This window comes from Ursus maritimus, unplaced genomic scaffold, assembly GCF_017311325.1.
Source record: "Ursus maritimus isolate PB19 unplaced genomic scaffold, ASM1731132v1 scaffold_35, whole genome shotgun sequence".
Classification (NCBI taxonomy): Eukaryota; Metazoa; Chordata; class Mammalia; order Carnivora; family Ursidae; genus Ursus; species Ursus maritimus.
The window spans coordinates 21406413-21425109 of record NW_024426119.1 but is presented as its reverse complement, the minus strand read 5'-3'; the positions used below and the strand labels follow the sequence as shown (position 1 = coordinate 21425109).

General features: G+C 40.1%; 1 protein-coding gene across 1 annotated transcript in view; it reads right to left on the bottom strand.

The window, feature by feature from the left end:
* Positions 1 to 18697, bottom strand: part of MYO5A (myosin VA) — a 124031-nt gene that overhangs the window by 29247 nt on the left and 76087 nt on the right. The window contains exons 26-30 of the mRNA XM_040620421.1: positions 16297 to 16410; positions 9236 to 9379; positions 8915 to 8968; positions 4282 to 4509; positions 1883 to 1891 (exon numbers count right to left, since the gene is read on the bottom strand). Coding sequence (XP_040476355.1) covers positions 1883 to 1891; positions 4282 to 4509; positions 8915 to 8968; positions 9236 to 9379; positions 16297 to 16410 — 549 coding nt within the window. The remainder of the gene's footprint in view (positions 1 to 1882; positions 1892 to 4281; positions 4510 to 8914; positions 8969 to 9235; positions 9380 to 16296; positions 16411 to 18697) is intronic.

Here is an 18697-nt window from a genome sequence, read left to right as displayed (position 1 = left end):
TATATATATATATATATATATATATATATACACACACATTTATATATATGTATATATACTTTGTACATAAAAAATATAGATATTTCCAAGTATACATAAAGCATTAGAACAATAACCAGGTAAAAACACCAAGCAATTATTGAATGAACAAAGAACAAAAGCTACTCTTTCTACTACGTACCATCTAAAACAAATGCCCCAGTAAAACACCGTAAAGTTTGACATAAAGCTCATTTTTTCCATTAAAAACTCAGTACAAAAAAGGTAGATGATATGCTTTAGCAAAATTAGAAGTTTTTTCTCACATATTTAGATATATATAAATGGGAAGGATTTAGCTCCTTGTAAGTATCTACCATCTGCTGTTATTCAACTCTTTCCCTCTGTTACATTATAGCATGGTACATAAGTTTCTGAAACACATTTCTGGCAGGTCAGCATTACTAATGATTTGGTATAAAAAGCACTTTTCTGCTAACATTTTTACTTCCTTTTTTTATTTTTCCTTTTTGGTCTAATCTGTCTGACAACCAATGTAATTTCCAAGTCTTGCTTCTACTCAGCTACTCTCTGTCTCTCCTAAACCAGGGCAAGAACAGACTAAGAACCGCTGCTCTGTAGCCTCTAGCGAATAATACATTTTAGAACCCAAGGGCCCGTTCTATTTGTCTAAATAGTATATGTCTGATCTGTCAGTCAATGTTTGCTCCAAAGCCAGGTCTCACAATGAAGTGGACTTAACAGAATACACTTCTAAAAACATGACCTTAGAGACCAGTTCTGAGTAAGTTCAAGACCAGTGCTTGATAAGAAACTTACTTTAAAAAAAATCTCACTTTTCTCCTAAAGCTTTTTGTGAGCTTATAAATGGATCCTCAGAGAAGATCAAATATAATCTGATAAGAGCTATTAACAAGAGCTTCTGTTACTGAATTTTAAATATCTTTCCCATAAACACCACATAGAACATTTCTTTAGCTATGATTTATACATATTTTAGCATATATTTCATAGAATTTTTTTTTCTCTTTCCCTGAAAGACAGAAAATTTTTCTATTCTACAAAGGGCTGTACTCAGATTTTTAACTTTTAAGTAGTAACTCTCCAAGACCCAATCCCTATATTAAATAATGCTGTATGTATTCTCTGGTATCCGAAGACCTACATGATGTACTGTTTTTTTTTTTTCTACATGATGTACTTTTGAACTTTTAGTAAATTAGGTAACTTGATCCTATTAACTAATCTAATGGAAAGGTAAGCTTCTTGATCGGCTGCTTTCCTGATAGTAAGCAGCCAGTCCTTCCCTCATCTGGCCTACCTTCGCCAATAAGTGGTGGCTGGGGCATGGCATCAGACTTGGACCACCAGCGTTAGGAAATTCCTAACTCACTGCTCAAGGTTTGTCTCCCCCATGCCAGTGACGAGAAGTTTAGAAAGGGTTGCACCACCTAGGAAAATCCTACCCTTCCCAGGAAGGGTGTGCTTTACTCCTGAGGCTCCTTCTCACCCTTGGTCAACAAACCCACAGCTACTAGACAAGAGTGTGGGACAGCCTGTGCTTTTGGGTGTGCTCCAAGTTAAGGGACTCCCATCCCGGGCCCCTGTGCTTGTGATGGCCCACCATAACTCCTATAGTGAGCTGGAGAACTGACTATGAATTAGAAGTCATGGAGACCTCCCTGTGATCCAGACTGGAGCCTACTACGTCCATTATTTTTCCACTGACACAGACAGGGCTCAAATAGGAAATTAATTTGTAAATATCCATATAGAACTGGTGGCCAGAAGCATCGATTGCATATACTGGGGGAATACTTATAAACTAAAATTTAGAATTAGACAGAAGTATTTGCTAAAATTAAAAAAAAATTATTATTACCTTGTCATCCTGAAAATCACAAGTCAGCAAGCACAAAAAAAAAAAATGGAGAAAACAATAAACCCTTAGTTCCATAAATAAATCCCACCAACGAGCCCCATCACAACAGAGAAAAGCTACTGTAAAAGCCCAAAAATTAGTATTCATGGAACTGGCATAAGGCAGACATTAATATATATATTTATGTGATAATTCTTAATTTTCAGGAACAAGTGCTTGAAATTCTTTTTGATCTGTTTTGGTTTTTCTAATTTGTGAGTATGTGAGAAAATGACCCTCCTGTTAAAGCATATGGGTGAAATTCTTATCCTAGGTCTGTGAGAATTACAGTAAAGCTCTGATAAGAGGTCATTTGTCCAAGTGAAGTCTTCTAGAATACGCAAATGCAGAGCGGATGAACTAGATTGACTGGGCTGGATTATCACCTACTCACTCACTGGGTGTCAGTCACTATTGCCCTGCAAAGCAGTTGTGAAATGATGAGTCTCTTGGACTGGAAACTGAATGGGACAGACAGCCATGGGTTTGAAAGGTCTCCATCAGTGTCATGGACTTTTTCTTAGCAAATATCAAGCTGCTGCCATGTGTAGGCTGAGAGTTGGAGAGCAGGGGCATTGGTGAGACAGGTCCAGCCCATTTTAGGGGCTAGAGAGCTGCTGTGAGCTATGGGCGTGAGAGCATGTGACACCAGAACTATGTGCTCTGTTAGCTAGATTGTTTTAATGCCCCTTGGTTCATTTTTCTTTTCCTTTCCCTTAACTCAAGTTTCTTGTGAGAATACCACTTTGTCACAAGGGAACCAGAGAAAGGAATTGTGATTTTGGACTCTGCTCCAGCCAGTATGCAGACAGAGTCTTCTATCTCAAGGCCCAACCACAGTGGTAGTCATGGGAACCAAACAGAGACAGCCTTGGGGAAGGAGACAGCCTTGGGGAAGGAGAGCCTACAGGGCCAGGCCAAAGGAGAGATTCCCCTTTCAGAATCTTCTCATTTCGGACTGAATGGGTTTGTGATTTGTATTAAAATAAGAAAGCCCATTTCTTTATATAACTCCACTTATTCCTGGGATGTTTTTCCCTCCTAAGATTAGTCACAAATATCTTGTTCTCAGAATTTGATATTTTCTGGATCAGTGTTGATCTCAGATATGAGTTGCCATTCTTAAATCCAAATGTTACATGACAGTTTCAGTATTTTAACCACATGCAGAACTACCATTTCTAAGAGAAGTACTCTCAGATCTTCCAGTTCATTACATATCATAGTCATTTTTTATATGGTATGTTATGCAGCTGGAATACTTGATTGTCTAATTCTTGGTAACACTTTGCTGCATGAACATGGGCAGGGACACAGGCCAGGTTTTAAGATGGCAAATGACAAAAAGGCCCATTTTTAACCAACACATTACAGTGTTGGGTCTCAAACTGCCTGAGGGCAGGAAGGATTTTGGAGAGCCATCTCTACCTTCTGGCAGGAGTTCCTTCTGTTGAATCACCACACACAGCCCATCCCCAGTTGGGACAGCTCCCCCTACTAGACAGAACTCCCTGAAGTGAGCAGAAATCACCTCCATGGAACTTCTACTCACTGATCTCATTTCTAACCTTTTTATACGTTATCTCTCCAGTTAAATGGGCTATTTTCAACAAGTAATTTTAAAGTCATATTTAATGCCTTCCCACAGCAAGACAATTTGTGGATATTTGTACTTAACAGAATTTTATTTTTTTTAAAGTTTATGTATTTGATTTATTCATTTAAGTAATCTGCACACCCAGCGTGGGGCTTGAACTCATGAGCCTGAGATCAAGAGTCATATGCTCTTCTGATTGAGCTGGCCAGGAGCACCGAATTTTACTTTCGATGAAAATTTTTCATGGCCAGATTACTACTTAAAGATTAATTTTAAAAGCCCTTTGCTTATGAGTGAGAAATGACACATGGAAGATCATTTGGGATTTCATTTATCTTTTGCTCACTTTATTTATTTATTTACTTATTTTTTTTTTTAAGATTTTATTTATTTATTTGACGGAGAGAGAGACAGCCAGCGAGAGAAGGAACACAAGCAGGGGGAGTGGGAGAGGAAGAAGCAGGCTCATAGCGGAGGAGCCTGATGTGGGGCTCGATCCCATAACGTCGGGATCACGCCCTGAGCCGAAGTCAGACGCTCAACCGCTGTGCCACCCAGGCGCCCCTCTTTTGCTCACTTTAATTGGTATTTGCAACAGTGTTAAAGCAACATTGAGATTTTTTAAAAAATGACAATATCCTTTAGACTAAATGCTAATTAGACTAAAAATGCTTGTGTTTGCTTCGTTATAAATTGAAGGGAAAGGATAGAAAGAAAGAGGTCAATCCCCAGACACCCACTTCAGTCACGTGCTCGTGTTTACCTTGGGTTGGATAGCCTCCTTCTGGCTCACCAGCTGAGACCTCAAGATGAGGACTTCCTCCTTGCGGACGTCAAGCTCCTCACTCACAGAGGTCAGCTGCTCCATGAGGACACGGTAGGCTGGTGCACCTGGGGCGGTCACCTCTGGGGCACTTTTCTCACTAAGGGCCTTGCGCAGCTCATTTAGCTCATTTTTCAGTTTTTTGTTTTCTGATTCCAGCTCTTGACGCTGTATGAAGAGACAAAGAGTAGTTCACTGCCGTTATCCTCAACTTTACACTGGAATACTCATGTTCCCCCAAGACGGTAGAGTTCTGCTGGAAAAGATCGTCAGAGCTACCCTAGTGAATGGCTTCCCAGGCTCTACTGGGAACTCTGTTCTGCAAATTAAGAAAGCTGACATCGAGTGGAGTTGAGCAAGGTGAATAGTAGTTTGCTTCATCAACCCAAATTCCAGAGTCACATTTATTCTAGACCTGCTTAGGGTGTGTTCACAGGCCTGGAGAGATTGCAGAGTCCCAAGGGGCAAGTTTAGCCCAGGCCTCAGAAGCCCAGGTCTTGTTTGCAGGTAAATATAAGGGCAAGTACGAGGGTTCAGCTGGTCAGGTGATTTCCAATGAATGGTTCAGATGAGCAGAACCCTTATTCTATTTCCTTTGTAGAATGGAATGGAAAGACCATTGAGATCTTAAGACTTTTAACTTTGAATCAAAAAATTACCATACCATTCAAACTAATAACATTCCATTTAGTGTTTTGATGACAACAAACAGTGTATTTTTCAAATTACTTTGACATGTGTCTGCCAGGCTGGTGAAGTTGCTGGCAGAAGTCTTCTTGGGAGGTGGGAGGAAAGGATGGGCTCCTTGTGCCATCCGGATGGCCATGCTCATCCTCTGCCCCTTCCATACTTTCACATACTACCAGCCACCCTCCTGTCACCAGTTAGCACTGCCCTCTGCACACTCTGCGCAAACAGTGGCGATGGGAACCCAGAGCAGAGTTCTGACACCAAAATACAAATGTCTCAGATTACTGGCTGGCAAACAGTAAAGCAGACAGGCATTTGAAAGCACCACGCTGCCTTGTTTAGCACATTACACAAGGCCTTATGATAGTGGAAGAGACACTTCTACGTATAAAAGATAAAATATTTTATTGTTTCTTCCAGAGAAGTCACTTTGGGTTTAGAGCACCATATCAGACCTCGCCACAGTTTACGGTAAAACTATTTATAGTCTTCTTTTACTAGTATAAGAATATATAACCCTTTCTTTCACGGATTAATCTATTCTTACGTGAAAATGAATGATCCTTCCTATCCCCAGTCTTCCACTAACTAGTAATCAGATTTGTATTGCTCATTTCTGCAACAGAAAACATGAATGTCTTTACTCGGACACGAACCTCCGATGCAGTGTTTCCCTTCAAGGGCATCAGGATCAGCTGGACGGCAGATTGCATGGTCCAACCCCCAGAGCCTCTGATTCAAAAGGCCTGGTATGAGGCCCACAAATGTGCATTTCCAATAAGTTACCAGGTGATGTTGATGCCGGCCCAGAGACCACATTTTGAGAAATACTGAGCTAATACTTGGGAACTTTGTGATTTGGACTTCCTTTTTTTTTTCCCTTTTTTTTTTTTAAATCTGGACTTCATTTTTTAATATACTACAAAGAATGTCTTTATTTGTCCATTTTTAAATAATTTTAATGTTTTTTTATTATATTATGTTAGTCACCATACAGTACATCCCTGGTTTCTGATGTAAAGTTCGATGATTCATTAGTTGCGTGTAACACCCAGTGCACCACGCAATACGTGCCCTCCTTACTACCCATCACCAGCCTATCCCATTCCCCCACCCCCCTCCCCTCTGAAGCCCTCAGTTTGTTTCTCACTGGAGGAGATAATGCTAAGTGAAATAAGTCAAGCAGAAAAAGACAATGATCATATGATTTCTCTCATCTATGGAACATAAGAACTAGGAAGATCGGTAGGGGAAGAAAGGGATAAAGAAAGGGGGGGTAATCAGAAGGGGGAATGAAGCATGAGAGACTATGGACTATTTGTCCATTTTTGTGTGAGGCAGGCAGATGGAAAAGAGCTGGAGATGACAGTCCTACTCCCATTCCGTTGGCCTGTGCCATCCCATCCCATCTGATCCTTGTCTTGTATGACCCATAGCATGAGTTGGTCCTCCAGACGAAGGGTACAAAAGGCAACAGAGAGTCAGAATAATAGAGATGACCCTTTGCTGCCACCCTTTTCTTTCTCCGCAAACATAAACACTACCCAAGTAGTACTTTCATTGAAGGAGCAATAGATTTATTCATGTTATAATTCAGAAAGGGTAAAAGGGTTCTTTAGGGTATTTTAAAATAGTACTTTTTTTTTGGTAAAAGTTAACTTCCAAACAAATGATGATAGGAACCTAGGGCGCTTAGAAGGTTTCCTTCTGTCTGGAGACCTGGATTCAAGATCAGACTCTACCACCTGATGATAATCTCTTCACTGTTCTCAGCCTCAGCTTCAACATCTTTAAAAAGGAAATAACTTACTTCAGAAGTTGTGACAATGATTAAATAAGATAAGGTGTAGGAAAAACTAAAGTAAATATGAGGTATTATTAGTCAAGTGTTTACTGAATGTCAGTGGAAGAGTCCAAACTATCTTCAGGGAAGGGGTTGTGAAAGGAACCGTGGGTTGGGCAGGGTGGAGGACAGGCATTCTCTACACCAATGCCACACGGCCTCAAGAGGAAGCTGCAATTAGCAGTACTGGACCACGGGAAGTGGCAAAACCACAGAGAACAGGGTCCTATTAACGTAAATGACGTTCCACATCACACTATCAGGAAACAATATATCAGACTAGACTTGAAGTAATATTACTGAAAAAAAATAATACAAAAGTCCTCATGACCATTTAGGAAGACCCCAGGAACTCTCAAATAGACGTAAAAGCTTTAAAATAATGAGTTTCCTTATGCTATTTTGTGGCTTTTCTAACTCTTAGCTTTGGTTATAATCATAAAACTCACTATAGTTTTCTAGCTATTCTAGACTACAGTTTGCAAAAGGAGAAAACAGCAAAAAATAAACACAAGCAGAAAATGTCTGAGAAAGACAAATTTAAGACTAATAATTTAATTAATAGCCTAAACAACTTTTAAAGCTGAGGGTGTCTTCATAGCTGATAGCCTGATAGCTCAAACTTCACAGGGCTCAAAAGGTTCTGATTCTGGAAAGCAAAGGAAGGAGCCTAGTGGAGAACAACCTACCCTGACTTTATTTCTATTTATTTAATTAATTTATTTTTTAAAATAAACTCTACGCCCGCCGTGGGGCTTGAACTTATGACCCTAAGATCAAGAGTCACATGCTTTACCAACTGAGCCAGCCAGGCACCCACAACCTACTCTGTAGCAAGGAATGGGCTCTTGTTTGTTTTATACCTTGACTCTTGGGTTACCCAAGATGCTTTGTATTTTGGGAACTCCTGTTCCTTCCTAATCAGAGCCCTTCCCATGTTCAGCTGCTCTGGGACACACAGTACCTGTTAGATAGACATTGCCTTCAACCATAAAAGTGACAATTCTCTACCTTCATCTTCCTCCTCCCAACAGTTTCTAAAAAAGTAAGTTGGGGGGCGCCTGGGTGGCACAGCGGTTAAGCGTCTGCCTTCGGCTCGGGGCGTGATCCCGGCATTGTGGGATCGAGCCCCACATCAGGCTCCTCCTCTATGAGCCTGCTTCTTCCTCTCCCACTCCCCCTGCTTGTGTTCCCTCTCTCGCTGGCTGTCTCTATCTCTGTTGAATAAATAAATAAAATCTTTAAAAAAAAATAAAATAAATAAAAAATAAAAGTAAGTTGGAACACATTTCTATTCTAATACCTAGCAAACTAATACCTAGCTATCTTTCTCTATAAGTACATACTTTCGGTGGGGTTTGGTCATCAGAGCACAGATTTTGGAGCCAAAGATATATTCAAATCCTGTTCCTGTCAGTTTCTAGTGGGGTGATCTTAGGGAAGTTACTTGTATCTCTTAACCTCAATTTCCTCATCTGTAAAATGAAAATACTTACTTGCAGAATTATTGTAAGAATTAGAGTTGATATGTAAAGTACAGGCATTTAAAAAGGATGAGGATAATGATAGCAGCCAACATTTGCTGGGTACTTACTACATTCTGGGCACTATTCTAAGCAGTCTACATGGATTACTTTATATAACCCTCATGACAGTCCTATACGATAAAAAGTATCATTATCCCCATTTTAGAGATGAGAAAACTAGGGCACAGAAAAGATACATAACTTGCACACAGCCATATGATGGCAGATCTAGCATTTGAACCCAGGCCACCTGACGCGAGAATCAATGTCCTTCACTACTTTCCATAGCCTCAAATGGCAGCTACTGCTCCTGTCTCTGCTTAGACTGAACTCCAGCTTATATGACATGGAATCTACGAAAAGAAACAACATGAGGCTAGAAGTAATGCCTGAATAAGGGTACAGCTAGAACCTCAGGCGCCCTTAAGGATGTTCTCTGAGAAAAAGAGAAACTCTGAACAGGTCGTTTGCCAAAACAAGATATTCGAAGCCTTGGGCGGAAACTCCCCATTACCTTGAGTGACTCATATTCCAGTTCTGCACCTCTAATCTGTGGTCTTTCTTCTTCCTAGGGAAAATGTAAAGTTACAAATAAGTTATAAAGTTTATAGTATTTATAAAGTTATAAATAAGTAGTTATACTTTAATCACCATATTTTTACCCAGAATATTTCTTACTCTGCAGTAAACAGTGAGGAGAGTTCAGCCCTGACTAGGTGAACCAATGCTGCTTAGATAAAGCACTTGTGGGCTGAGTTTGCATTAAAGAAGAGCTTGCGGAGCTAGTCGCAGGCTCAGCGCTCAGTTAGCGCGGCCCTGGGGTAGCCGCACGTACCTTTGCCTTACTGCGGAGCACCTGCTCCTCCTTGCGGTCCAGCTCATCCTGCATCACCTGCTTCTCCTGCTCTAGCTCTGTGACCCGCTTCTGGAGCTTGAGGAACAATGACATGTCCAGGGGCACCTTCTTCTCACTTGGCTCCTAAACCCCAGAAATCAAAAGATGGTCAAGATGATCCAGAATATGCACGAGCCAATGCAAAAATAATGAACAGGCCAAGAGAAAAACAGGCAAGCTTACAGAAGAAATAGAAACAAACGGCCAAAGAATGACATGTCCACCCTAGCTAATGAGTAGATATGCAAATTAAACAACAGCGAGGCACTACTTCTCCCCTGTCAGACTGGCAAAGACTGGAAAGATCAATAATGCCAAGTGGCAGTAGCAATACTGGTGGAAGTATAAGTAGGCCTTTTAAAAGGGCAAGTAAGCTGTATTTATTAAAATTTAAATATGAATACCTTTTAACCTAACAACATACGTTTAAGAATTATCCTACAAAAATTCTTACATAAGTACACAAGAATATATGGAAAAAGATGTTCATTGCAGCATTTTTATAATTGTAAAAAACTGAAAAAAAACCCAAATGTTACTCAATAGAAGAGTTACTTAAATTACAGTATAATCAAACTAAAATATTTTGTAGCTGTTAAAAAATGAAATAGATATACATGAATGGATAAATATGTCCTAGATAAAAGTATTAAGTGAAATACACAAGTTGCAAGGCATTATTTATATTCTGATCTTATTTTTGTTAAAAAATCAAATGCACGTGACTTTTTTTTTAAGATTTTATATTTTTACTTGAGAGAGCGCGCACAGTAGAGGGAGAGGGAGAAGCAGGCTCCCCACTGAGCAGGGAGTCTGACAGGGGGCTTGATCCCAGGACTCTGGGATCATGACCTGAGCTGAAGGCAGACACTTAAGGACTAAGCCACCCATGTGCCCCTGCACGTGACTTTTAAATATACCTAGCACAAGCCATACAAAAATCTAGAAGGCCATCAGTGGTAATCTTGGAGAACGGGAGGTACTATGGGAAAGTTTCATTTTCTACTTTACACATTTCTATATTTGAATTGTTTACAATGAGCATGGACTACTTTTCTATTCAGGAAAAATGATTTTTGAAATGGCAAAGTGCCAGCATAAATATATTGAGATTAGACAGAGAAAACTGGAAAACTAAAACATATATAGCCCTTAATAAAGAGAAAGATAACTTAGTAGCATCTGAAAAGTATGTCAATTGGTTCTAGAACAGAATCACAGTGAGAGCTACTAGTGTAAGAAAAGATACACTAATTAAAGCTGAACAAAGGGAAAGAATAAACACCATCATGGAAGTTGTGAGCGTGCCATAAGTGTTCTCCCTTGTTTACTTCAGGTTTGAACTTTTATTGAGGTAAGAGAAAGAATTGTGTCATTAGATTTAATGGAGACAATAAAGACTCTCTTTGTCTCTTTTTGTTAGGAAGAGAGAGAACAGTAACAATAATTAAATGGTCAAAGTATAATTCTTTTTTTTTTTTAAGATTTTTATTTATTTCTCAGAAAGAGAGAGAGTGAGAGCACAAACGGGGGAGCCTGAGGCAGAGGGAGAAGCAGGTTCCCCGTTGAGCAAGGAGCAGGATGTGGAACTCGATCCCGGGACCCTGGGGTCATGACCTGAGCTGAAGGCAGCCAGCCGCTTAACTGACTGAGCCACCCAGGTGTCCCAGTCAAAGTATAATTCTTAACTGATTAGTGTGTCTTATATTTCAAATTGTCAACTTTTTAAAAGACTTTTTTCCAGATATAAAAGCAAAATAAGTTTTTTTTTTTTTTAAGAGAGAGGGAGGAGAATGGGCAGAGGGAGAGGGAGAGGGAGAGAGAGAATCTTAAGCAGGCTCCATACCCAACGTGGAACCCAACGTGGAGCTTGATCTCACAACCCTCATATTATGACCTGAGCTGAAATCAAGAGTTAGACACTTAACTGGCTGAGCCACCCAAGCGCCCCCAAAATAAACTTTTATAGAAAGTTTAGGAAATAATACAAAGAAGAAAAATAAAGCCATAATCCCATCTCCAGAAAAAACCTACAATTTTTGTCCACTCTTTTTTCTATAGATTTAAGTAATTGGAATATTTTCATCATAATTCTGTATTGTCTTTTAAATTTAGCATTGTATCACAAATGTTTTCTAAATTTAGGATGTATTTGAAACCATAATTTTAATAGTTATACTGACATGTGTATCATCATTTGCTTAGCTATTACCGTAGTGATGGACATTGAAGTTGTTTCTAACTTTTTGCTATTGAAATATACTAAAATAAATATCTTACTACATAAATATCTAAATATTGATATTTTTAAGTCTGTTAAATTAGTTTACACTCATCGGGCAACCACCACCCTGACTGCTACCACAATGACTGTCATCATTTTTTTTAAATGGCTTCATTGGCAGACCAAAAGTATATTTAATTGTAGTTTTAATTTACATTTCTTTGCCTTTTGTTGAGGTTGAATTCTTTTTATGTTTATTAGCTGTCTTTAGTCTTTTTTTGAATTGTTAGGAGTGCCGAATTCAGTGTTACTCCAGTTCTAAAACAACATCTAAGACGAATCAATTAAACCAAGAAGTGGGGCAATTATCTGTAGGCTATCGGGGTCATTTACCCACAAACTAGTTAGACCGGGACTTTTTCTTACTGTCCACTCTTGTAATGTTCAACAGAAAGAAAAAGTTTAGGTATATGATGTTTGTCTGTCCTGACTGAGCAGAACAGACATGATATCCTGCCTGAACGTGAAATTACTGTAGATTTTCACTCATATAAAAACTCATTTCTACACATCCCACAAATACTTGTATTTTAGTTTATTTACAACATAAACATTTTATTCATGTGTTTTTAATGTTTGTTCATTTATTAATGATGTATGTGTCTCTGAAAATTTTAATTACTTAATCTTTTTTTACTCTATAATAGAAGACTTCACCTCCCAACGTCATTCATTGTACATAAAATGTCATCACTTGGGAATCATCCTTATCAATCCTGAATGGGCATTTTTGTTTAAAAGGAATCTTCTCATTAAAATGGGATGGGGTAGGGTGCTCGGGTGGCTCAGTCAGTTAAGTGTCCAACTCTTGATTTTGGCTTAGACCATGATCGTAGGGTCGTGAGATCATGCCAGGGTGTTGGGCTCCATGCTGGGTGTGGAGCCTGCTTCTGATTCTCTCTCCCCCTCTCCCTCTGCCCCCCACCCTGCCTGGGCTGGTGCCCACTTATTCTCTCACTTTAAAAAAAAATTAATTTAAAAATGGGATGGGGTAACTCTTTAGATATTAGCAAATACTACATAAAGAATGAGTTGACTGCTAGATAAAAACAAAATTCTATAGACAGGAGTATTAAAATAGGAAGTGAAAGAATACAAAAAAATAACATCTGACAACTACAAAATTGCTTGAGACATAAGGACTGGTAATTATTTAAGAGTGCTCCACATGGTGTCCATTCTTACCCCTAATGACATATCTAGTCAGAGAGATACCATCTGTCTTCTCTGTGCCACACGAGCAAAAAGGAAGATTGGGCTATCTGGCTCAGAGAAGTTTCTGGGGTTTTGCTTTGCTTTCCTTCCCTAGAAGGTACGTTATCAATCAGGGCTTTTCTCAGAGAGTGAAGCTTTGAAACAGACCTAAAAAATCATGGTCTCTCATCTGAGGAAAATCCAGGAGACAAGAGAATTTACTCACAAAATTACCAGCCTCCATCTGCAATCATTCTGGAATTCCTGCTAACAACAGCTGAGAAGGTTGTAGTGACCCTTGCCCTGGGTTTGACGGGTGTGAGGAAGCTCAAGGGCGGAAGCAGAGCTGGGATAATGAGTCGATGGCTACTGAGAGAGGTGCATGACAGAGCAGGGAGAAGCAAAGGTTCCCAAAGAATGCAACTCCAGACCATGAAGATGCTTTGGGCGTGGGAAGGCTGTGCTGCAGGTGGAGCTGGCAGGTGAGTTCTCCAGAGGGAAACAGCCATGCAGGTGCCAGGCTGACTTGTGAACAACAAATCACAGGTCTGGCAAAGCTAGAAAGACATCAATTCTTTTTTACATCCAATTTTGCTATCATTGCATGACTGAGGTTGGAATTCTGTGTTCCAAAACAGTCTGAAAAACTCCCATTTTAAATTTTAAAAAATCAATTCATAACCAAGAGGGGGCCTGTTATCTTCCTGGCACCAGATTCTGAAGGAGCTACTTGGGAATACTAGAGTACTAAGTGCTCCTTTACTTCGTTAGGGGCAATTTGTAAACCTGGCCATTACAGAAGCAGGTGCAGGGAGAAAAACAAACCTGGAAGTCAGAAGTAATCAGGAGTGCAAATTCACAGCCAGTCTTAGTCTGATACTTCTCTTCCACCCAACTTCCCTTCCGATAAGCAATTTCTCTTTTTCTATTACCAATTTTACAGATTTCTATCTTTCTGATCCTGACCACACCCAATCAGAATTGTAGGACAGTCACTGGAAATCTGTTTATTAGAGCAAAAACATGGATTTATTGAACACTTATTATGTATCAAACACTGTTACAAGTGCTTTATAAGAATTATCTCAGTCTTCAAAACATCACTCTAAAGTAAGATAATAATCATAGCATATCACTTCACAGATGAGGAAACTGAGGCATGGAGAGACTGAGGCTCAGGTTTTGGACTTAGTTCCAAGGAGGAGAGTTACTGTAGTCTGTCCAATGGTTAAGAAAACCCTTCTAACCAGAGCCAGCCACATTTCAGATGCATGCACTTAGTCACAAGGAACAAGATGACTAGTTTAGTGAAAAGCCTTGCTCAATATTGAGAGATTTCCAGGTGCATGACCTATTGCTGATGGTCAGTGCATGTGAAGGACAATACACAATACTCCAGATCTGTCTGTGACTTCTGGAGCACAGGTCAGACTTCATTATTTAAAAGAGATGAGCAATATACTAAATCCCACTCTAAATTAACTTTTTATTTTTTAAGTAGTTTCCGGGCCCAGCGTGGAGCCTAACGCGGGGTTTGAACTCACAATCCTGAGATCAAGACCTGAACAGAGATCAAGAATTGGATGCTTAGCCAACTAACCCACCCAGGTGCCCCTAAACTAACTCTTAATTTGAGAAAAATTCAGCAGAAATATGGGTGAGAATTAGAAACAAAAGTTAACTCTCCCCTCAAATCTAAGAATTTGGACAAAACTTGAAAAGTGTAGAGATGCCAACAAATACTGTTACTAGTAAAAATTAGGTAAAGCACAGAAGAGTTTTTGAGGTTAAAAATGTAATGTCCTCAGTCAAAACTATCAATAAGAAGCCTCTTTGTCCTGAGTTTAATACAAAATAATTTGCTGCAAACACACCCTCCTACTCCTGGGTTTCCCCTCCCTTGCAGGAGCTGCTCAAGTCGTATTACACTGAAGCCAGCAGTGTGGAAACATACTTCCCTTGGACTGCTGGGAGTGAGTAGTCCCATGAAGACCAACTGGATGCAATCCTAAAACTGTGATATCCACTAGAGATTCCGAGGCTGTAATTTTGAAATCTTCAAAGTCTAACTTCGTGGTAGACTCCAGAGATGGCTACTAATGACTGCTCCCGAAACAAACGAGAGATGAAGTCCACTCCCTTTCCCCTGCGTCTAAGCTGTCCTTGTAATTTGCTATGACGTAGAATGCGGCAGAACTGACGCTGTGCTGGTACTGGGCCTGGCCCCAGAAGCCCTGGCATCTTTTATTCTTACACTCTCAGAACGCATTCACCATGCCACTGAACAGAGAAGTCGCTTGGAGATGCCCCAGGTCTTCTTCCTTGGGCTGGGAGGCAGGGAGGTGCTAAGACCAACCCCATGTGCAGCAGAAGAACCGCCCAGTCAAAATTCGAAGAGTTGTGAACATGAATAAATTGCTGTGGTTTGAAACCACTGAAGTTTGGGGTGGTTTGTTACATAGCAGCCAAAAACCCGGAACAACCTCTCTCCTGCTATACAGTGGCCGTGCTGCTCCATCAATGGTCTGCAGGCTAATGTTAGCTACAGAGAGGACAGACTGGAGGACTGCAGGGTAAAATGCGGATGGGAGGAATTAGAGTAGGCGGCTCTGAGCCGACCAGCCTCAGTTAGAATACCGGCTCAGCCACCTACACGCGGTGACCTTGGATAAGTTAACTTAGGGTTCTTGTATGTACGATTCCAACTATATAACATTTTCGCTTAAAACGAACAGAATGAGATGATAGAAACTTTTCATTCCTCAGTAAAACTAAGACAAGAAAGGAAAGAATCATTCAGTTTTCTTCAGCTGTTCTGCCAGAAGCAGTCTATTTCTGACTTGGCCATTTTCTCAGACTATGATACAGAAATAGAAGAGTTGTGCCTGAATTACATGTTAGTGAAACTAATATCGTATTTGAAAAGAAGATCTGAGAATTGGTTTGGGACCATCTAACTTAAGGTCCCTGTACTCTTGGAGTCACAGTCATGTGCATTTGATTTCAGACCATATAACACAAACCCTAAGGCAGATTTATATGCTATTTTTCTTGCATTTTTGTGGACAAAAATTACATTGGTAAAAACTGTCATCAAACAAAGGCAGCAGTTTTGCTACATTCTTGGGCATTGGCTATTTACAATATTCAAGGACAAAAGGCTTACTATTAAAACAATTTACCTCAGTCTGAAATAAATTCATGACAGGCTATATTTTTTTATAATAGAGTATGTTAAAAAAAAGGGAATTACAAAAGGGAAAATCTGGTCATCAAAATTACATTTAAAATTAAAATGTCTATTGACCAAAAACATCTATAATAAGTATGCATGTACATATAAGAAAATATAGGTAATAATTAATAAGCTAATTAAGCACCCATTGGTCATTCATGAAATATAAAGAGTTTGAAAAAACTGTTACATTTATGGGCAAATGAGGTCTGCTCCACAATGGAAATGTTCTCTGTTAATAATAGCATGGTCACACCCTACTTGTAGGGATAGGTATCTAAAACGTACCTCTGTCCTCAACGGCATATCTTCAGTTTCTGCAATTTCAGAGCTAAAGGTGTATTCAGACTCATTACTGCTGTGGGTGGAGTCTGTTCTCTTGTGTCCAGGCTTAGGCACATTCTGGAAGGCAGATAAACCAAATATGATTAACACAATATAATTAAACCAGTTATAGTTAAGATAGCATCTACCTTAACTTGGGTCTAACCCCCACTCACTAACTTGCTGTTATCATGCCCAAACAGTCTGTTCCTTGTTGTCCTTAACAAACCCTCACGAAAGTCTCACTTTCTGAGCTCCTCAAAGAAAGAGAAAGATGCACCAGCAGGACATGACAATAATAGTCACAATACCAAATGCCCAAACCAAAATCATCTGTGATTATTAGCAGAGTCCCCTTTGGGGTTTTTTTCTTTTCTTTAAGATTTTATTTATTTGAGAGAGAGAGATGGAGATAGAGAGAGCATCAGCAGGCAAAGGGGCAGAGGGAGAGGGACAGGCAGACTACTCGCTGAGCAGGGAGCCCAACGTGGGGCTCAATCCCAGGACTCTGAGATCATGACCTGAGCCCAAGTCAGATGTTTAACTGACTGAGTCACCCCGGCACTCCCGCTTCGGGTTTTTGAAGTTGTGAGTGGCCTGTCACACTGGGTGTAGTGTAGGTATAATGCCTCAGCAACCAAACATTGACTTCAGTGTTGCAATGAAATGAAACTTGGTAAAAAGTTCATGAGATATGTTTAATGACAGCATCATCATTTTACTGCACTGTATTTGAGCATAAATGGAAAAAAAGAGAGGGGTTCTACATAGGTGACTATAATTTCTGTCACTTTTGTGCATGAAGTTGAATCTCTGGAGTCAGCAGTGGGATGGATGAGCCCTTCAGGAGAGGTAAGAAAGCTGCTCCAAGAACCCTCTGACGTCCTGGGGTTATTTGTTCAGCGAGTCCAGGTGACATTTCTATGACAATGTGGTACTTACGAAATTAGCATTCAGAAAGGTTATGGAAAACAGAGAAGTTAAACAATTGCAGCCTGTTCCTTTCTGTAGGAGAAGGGGTTAGAGAATGACTTGAAGAAAGAAGGAATAAAAAGCCTGGCTTTTGTGCCCCTCACTCCTAGGGTGCCCCCCTGAAGAAGAGGTGGAAAGATTCAGTGGCCTGAATCTCACAGGGTTACTGGCTCTGGGAGCTTCAGAAAGACTTCTGGAAGCTTTTCTGATCTGTCCAATTTCCTTTACCCCTTGCCCCAGCTTCAGGAAGAGCTAGAAGTCACAAGAGCTTCTCTGCCTCTTTCTCTCCCAAATCCAGGCCTACAGAGAGCAGACCCTTCCATATGACCAAAGGAAAGCCAGCATCCAGGGGCAGTTGAAAGTCTCCCAGGCCACCCCAACCTGTACTCCAGTGCATAAGGAAGACTCAAGAACACCAGAACTTCTGACACTATCTAGCAGCTAGGGTACCCACTAAAAGGAAGAATCACCCCACATAAAGTCAAAGGCACTCAGATTTACTGTTTATGTACACAGCAACCTCACGTAAAGTTCCTAGCCCCAGCCAACAGTTGTATGGGAAGGTGTTTATTAATAAATTGGTCATAATATTAAGAGAAACAGGTAAGTCCATAGAAATACCTGGACAAAGTTTTTCTAATAAGCTTATTAAAGATGATATAAAGATATAAAGATGATATAAAGATATAAAGAATATAAAGACCTCTATTTTCCCTCATGTATGTGTTACTAAACAACAAATACCTTAAGGTATGAATAGAAGCAACACTGTGTATTTGCTATTTAATGTAACTTTCGGATACAGGGCAGCGGTTAAATGCTCTGGGGTCTGAAGTAAGAGAGAGCTGGGTAGGAATTCCAGGTCTGCTACTTACTTGTCCCTTGCCCAACTTCTCCAAACCTCATTTTCATCATTGGGTAAAGGTGAATAAAATATTATTTACCTAAGAGGGTTTATGTGAGGATTAAATAAGATAGGGCAAGTAAAGAGTTAGCCTAGTGCTTGGCATATGACAAGGATTCAATTAATGTGCATGGATGTTGCCATCATCATTAGGGTCCAGCAGTAATGTAACAACTCCCCTGTGCATGGCTTTCTGTTCCCCAAGTTGTTAACCCATATGCTGTTCCATTACAAGGACAAACATCCTACTTGATTATCAAGTGCTCCTTCAAGATCTGTATCTCGGACCTCCTCTTTTAATCTGTCACGTCTCCAATAATTCCTTCTTTCCTTGAATCTGTTTTACTCCCTTTGTCCAGGTGAAGGACCCCACTGTTGACATGCTGGATTCCCTCCTTACTTGGGATGAATCTTCAAACACTTCACAAGCCTGCATTCCATTGCCTCATTATCCTTCCACTGTCTGCTTGAATTTCCTTGGCCCTGGAT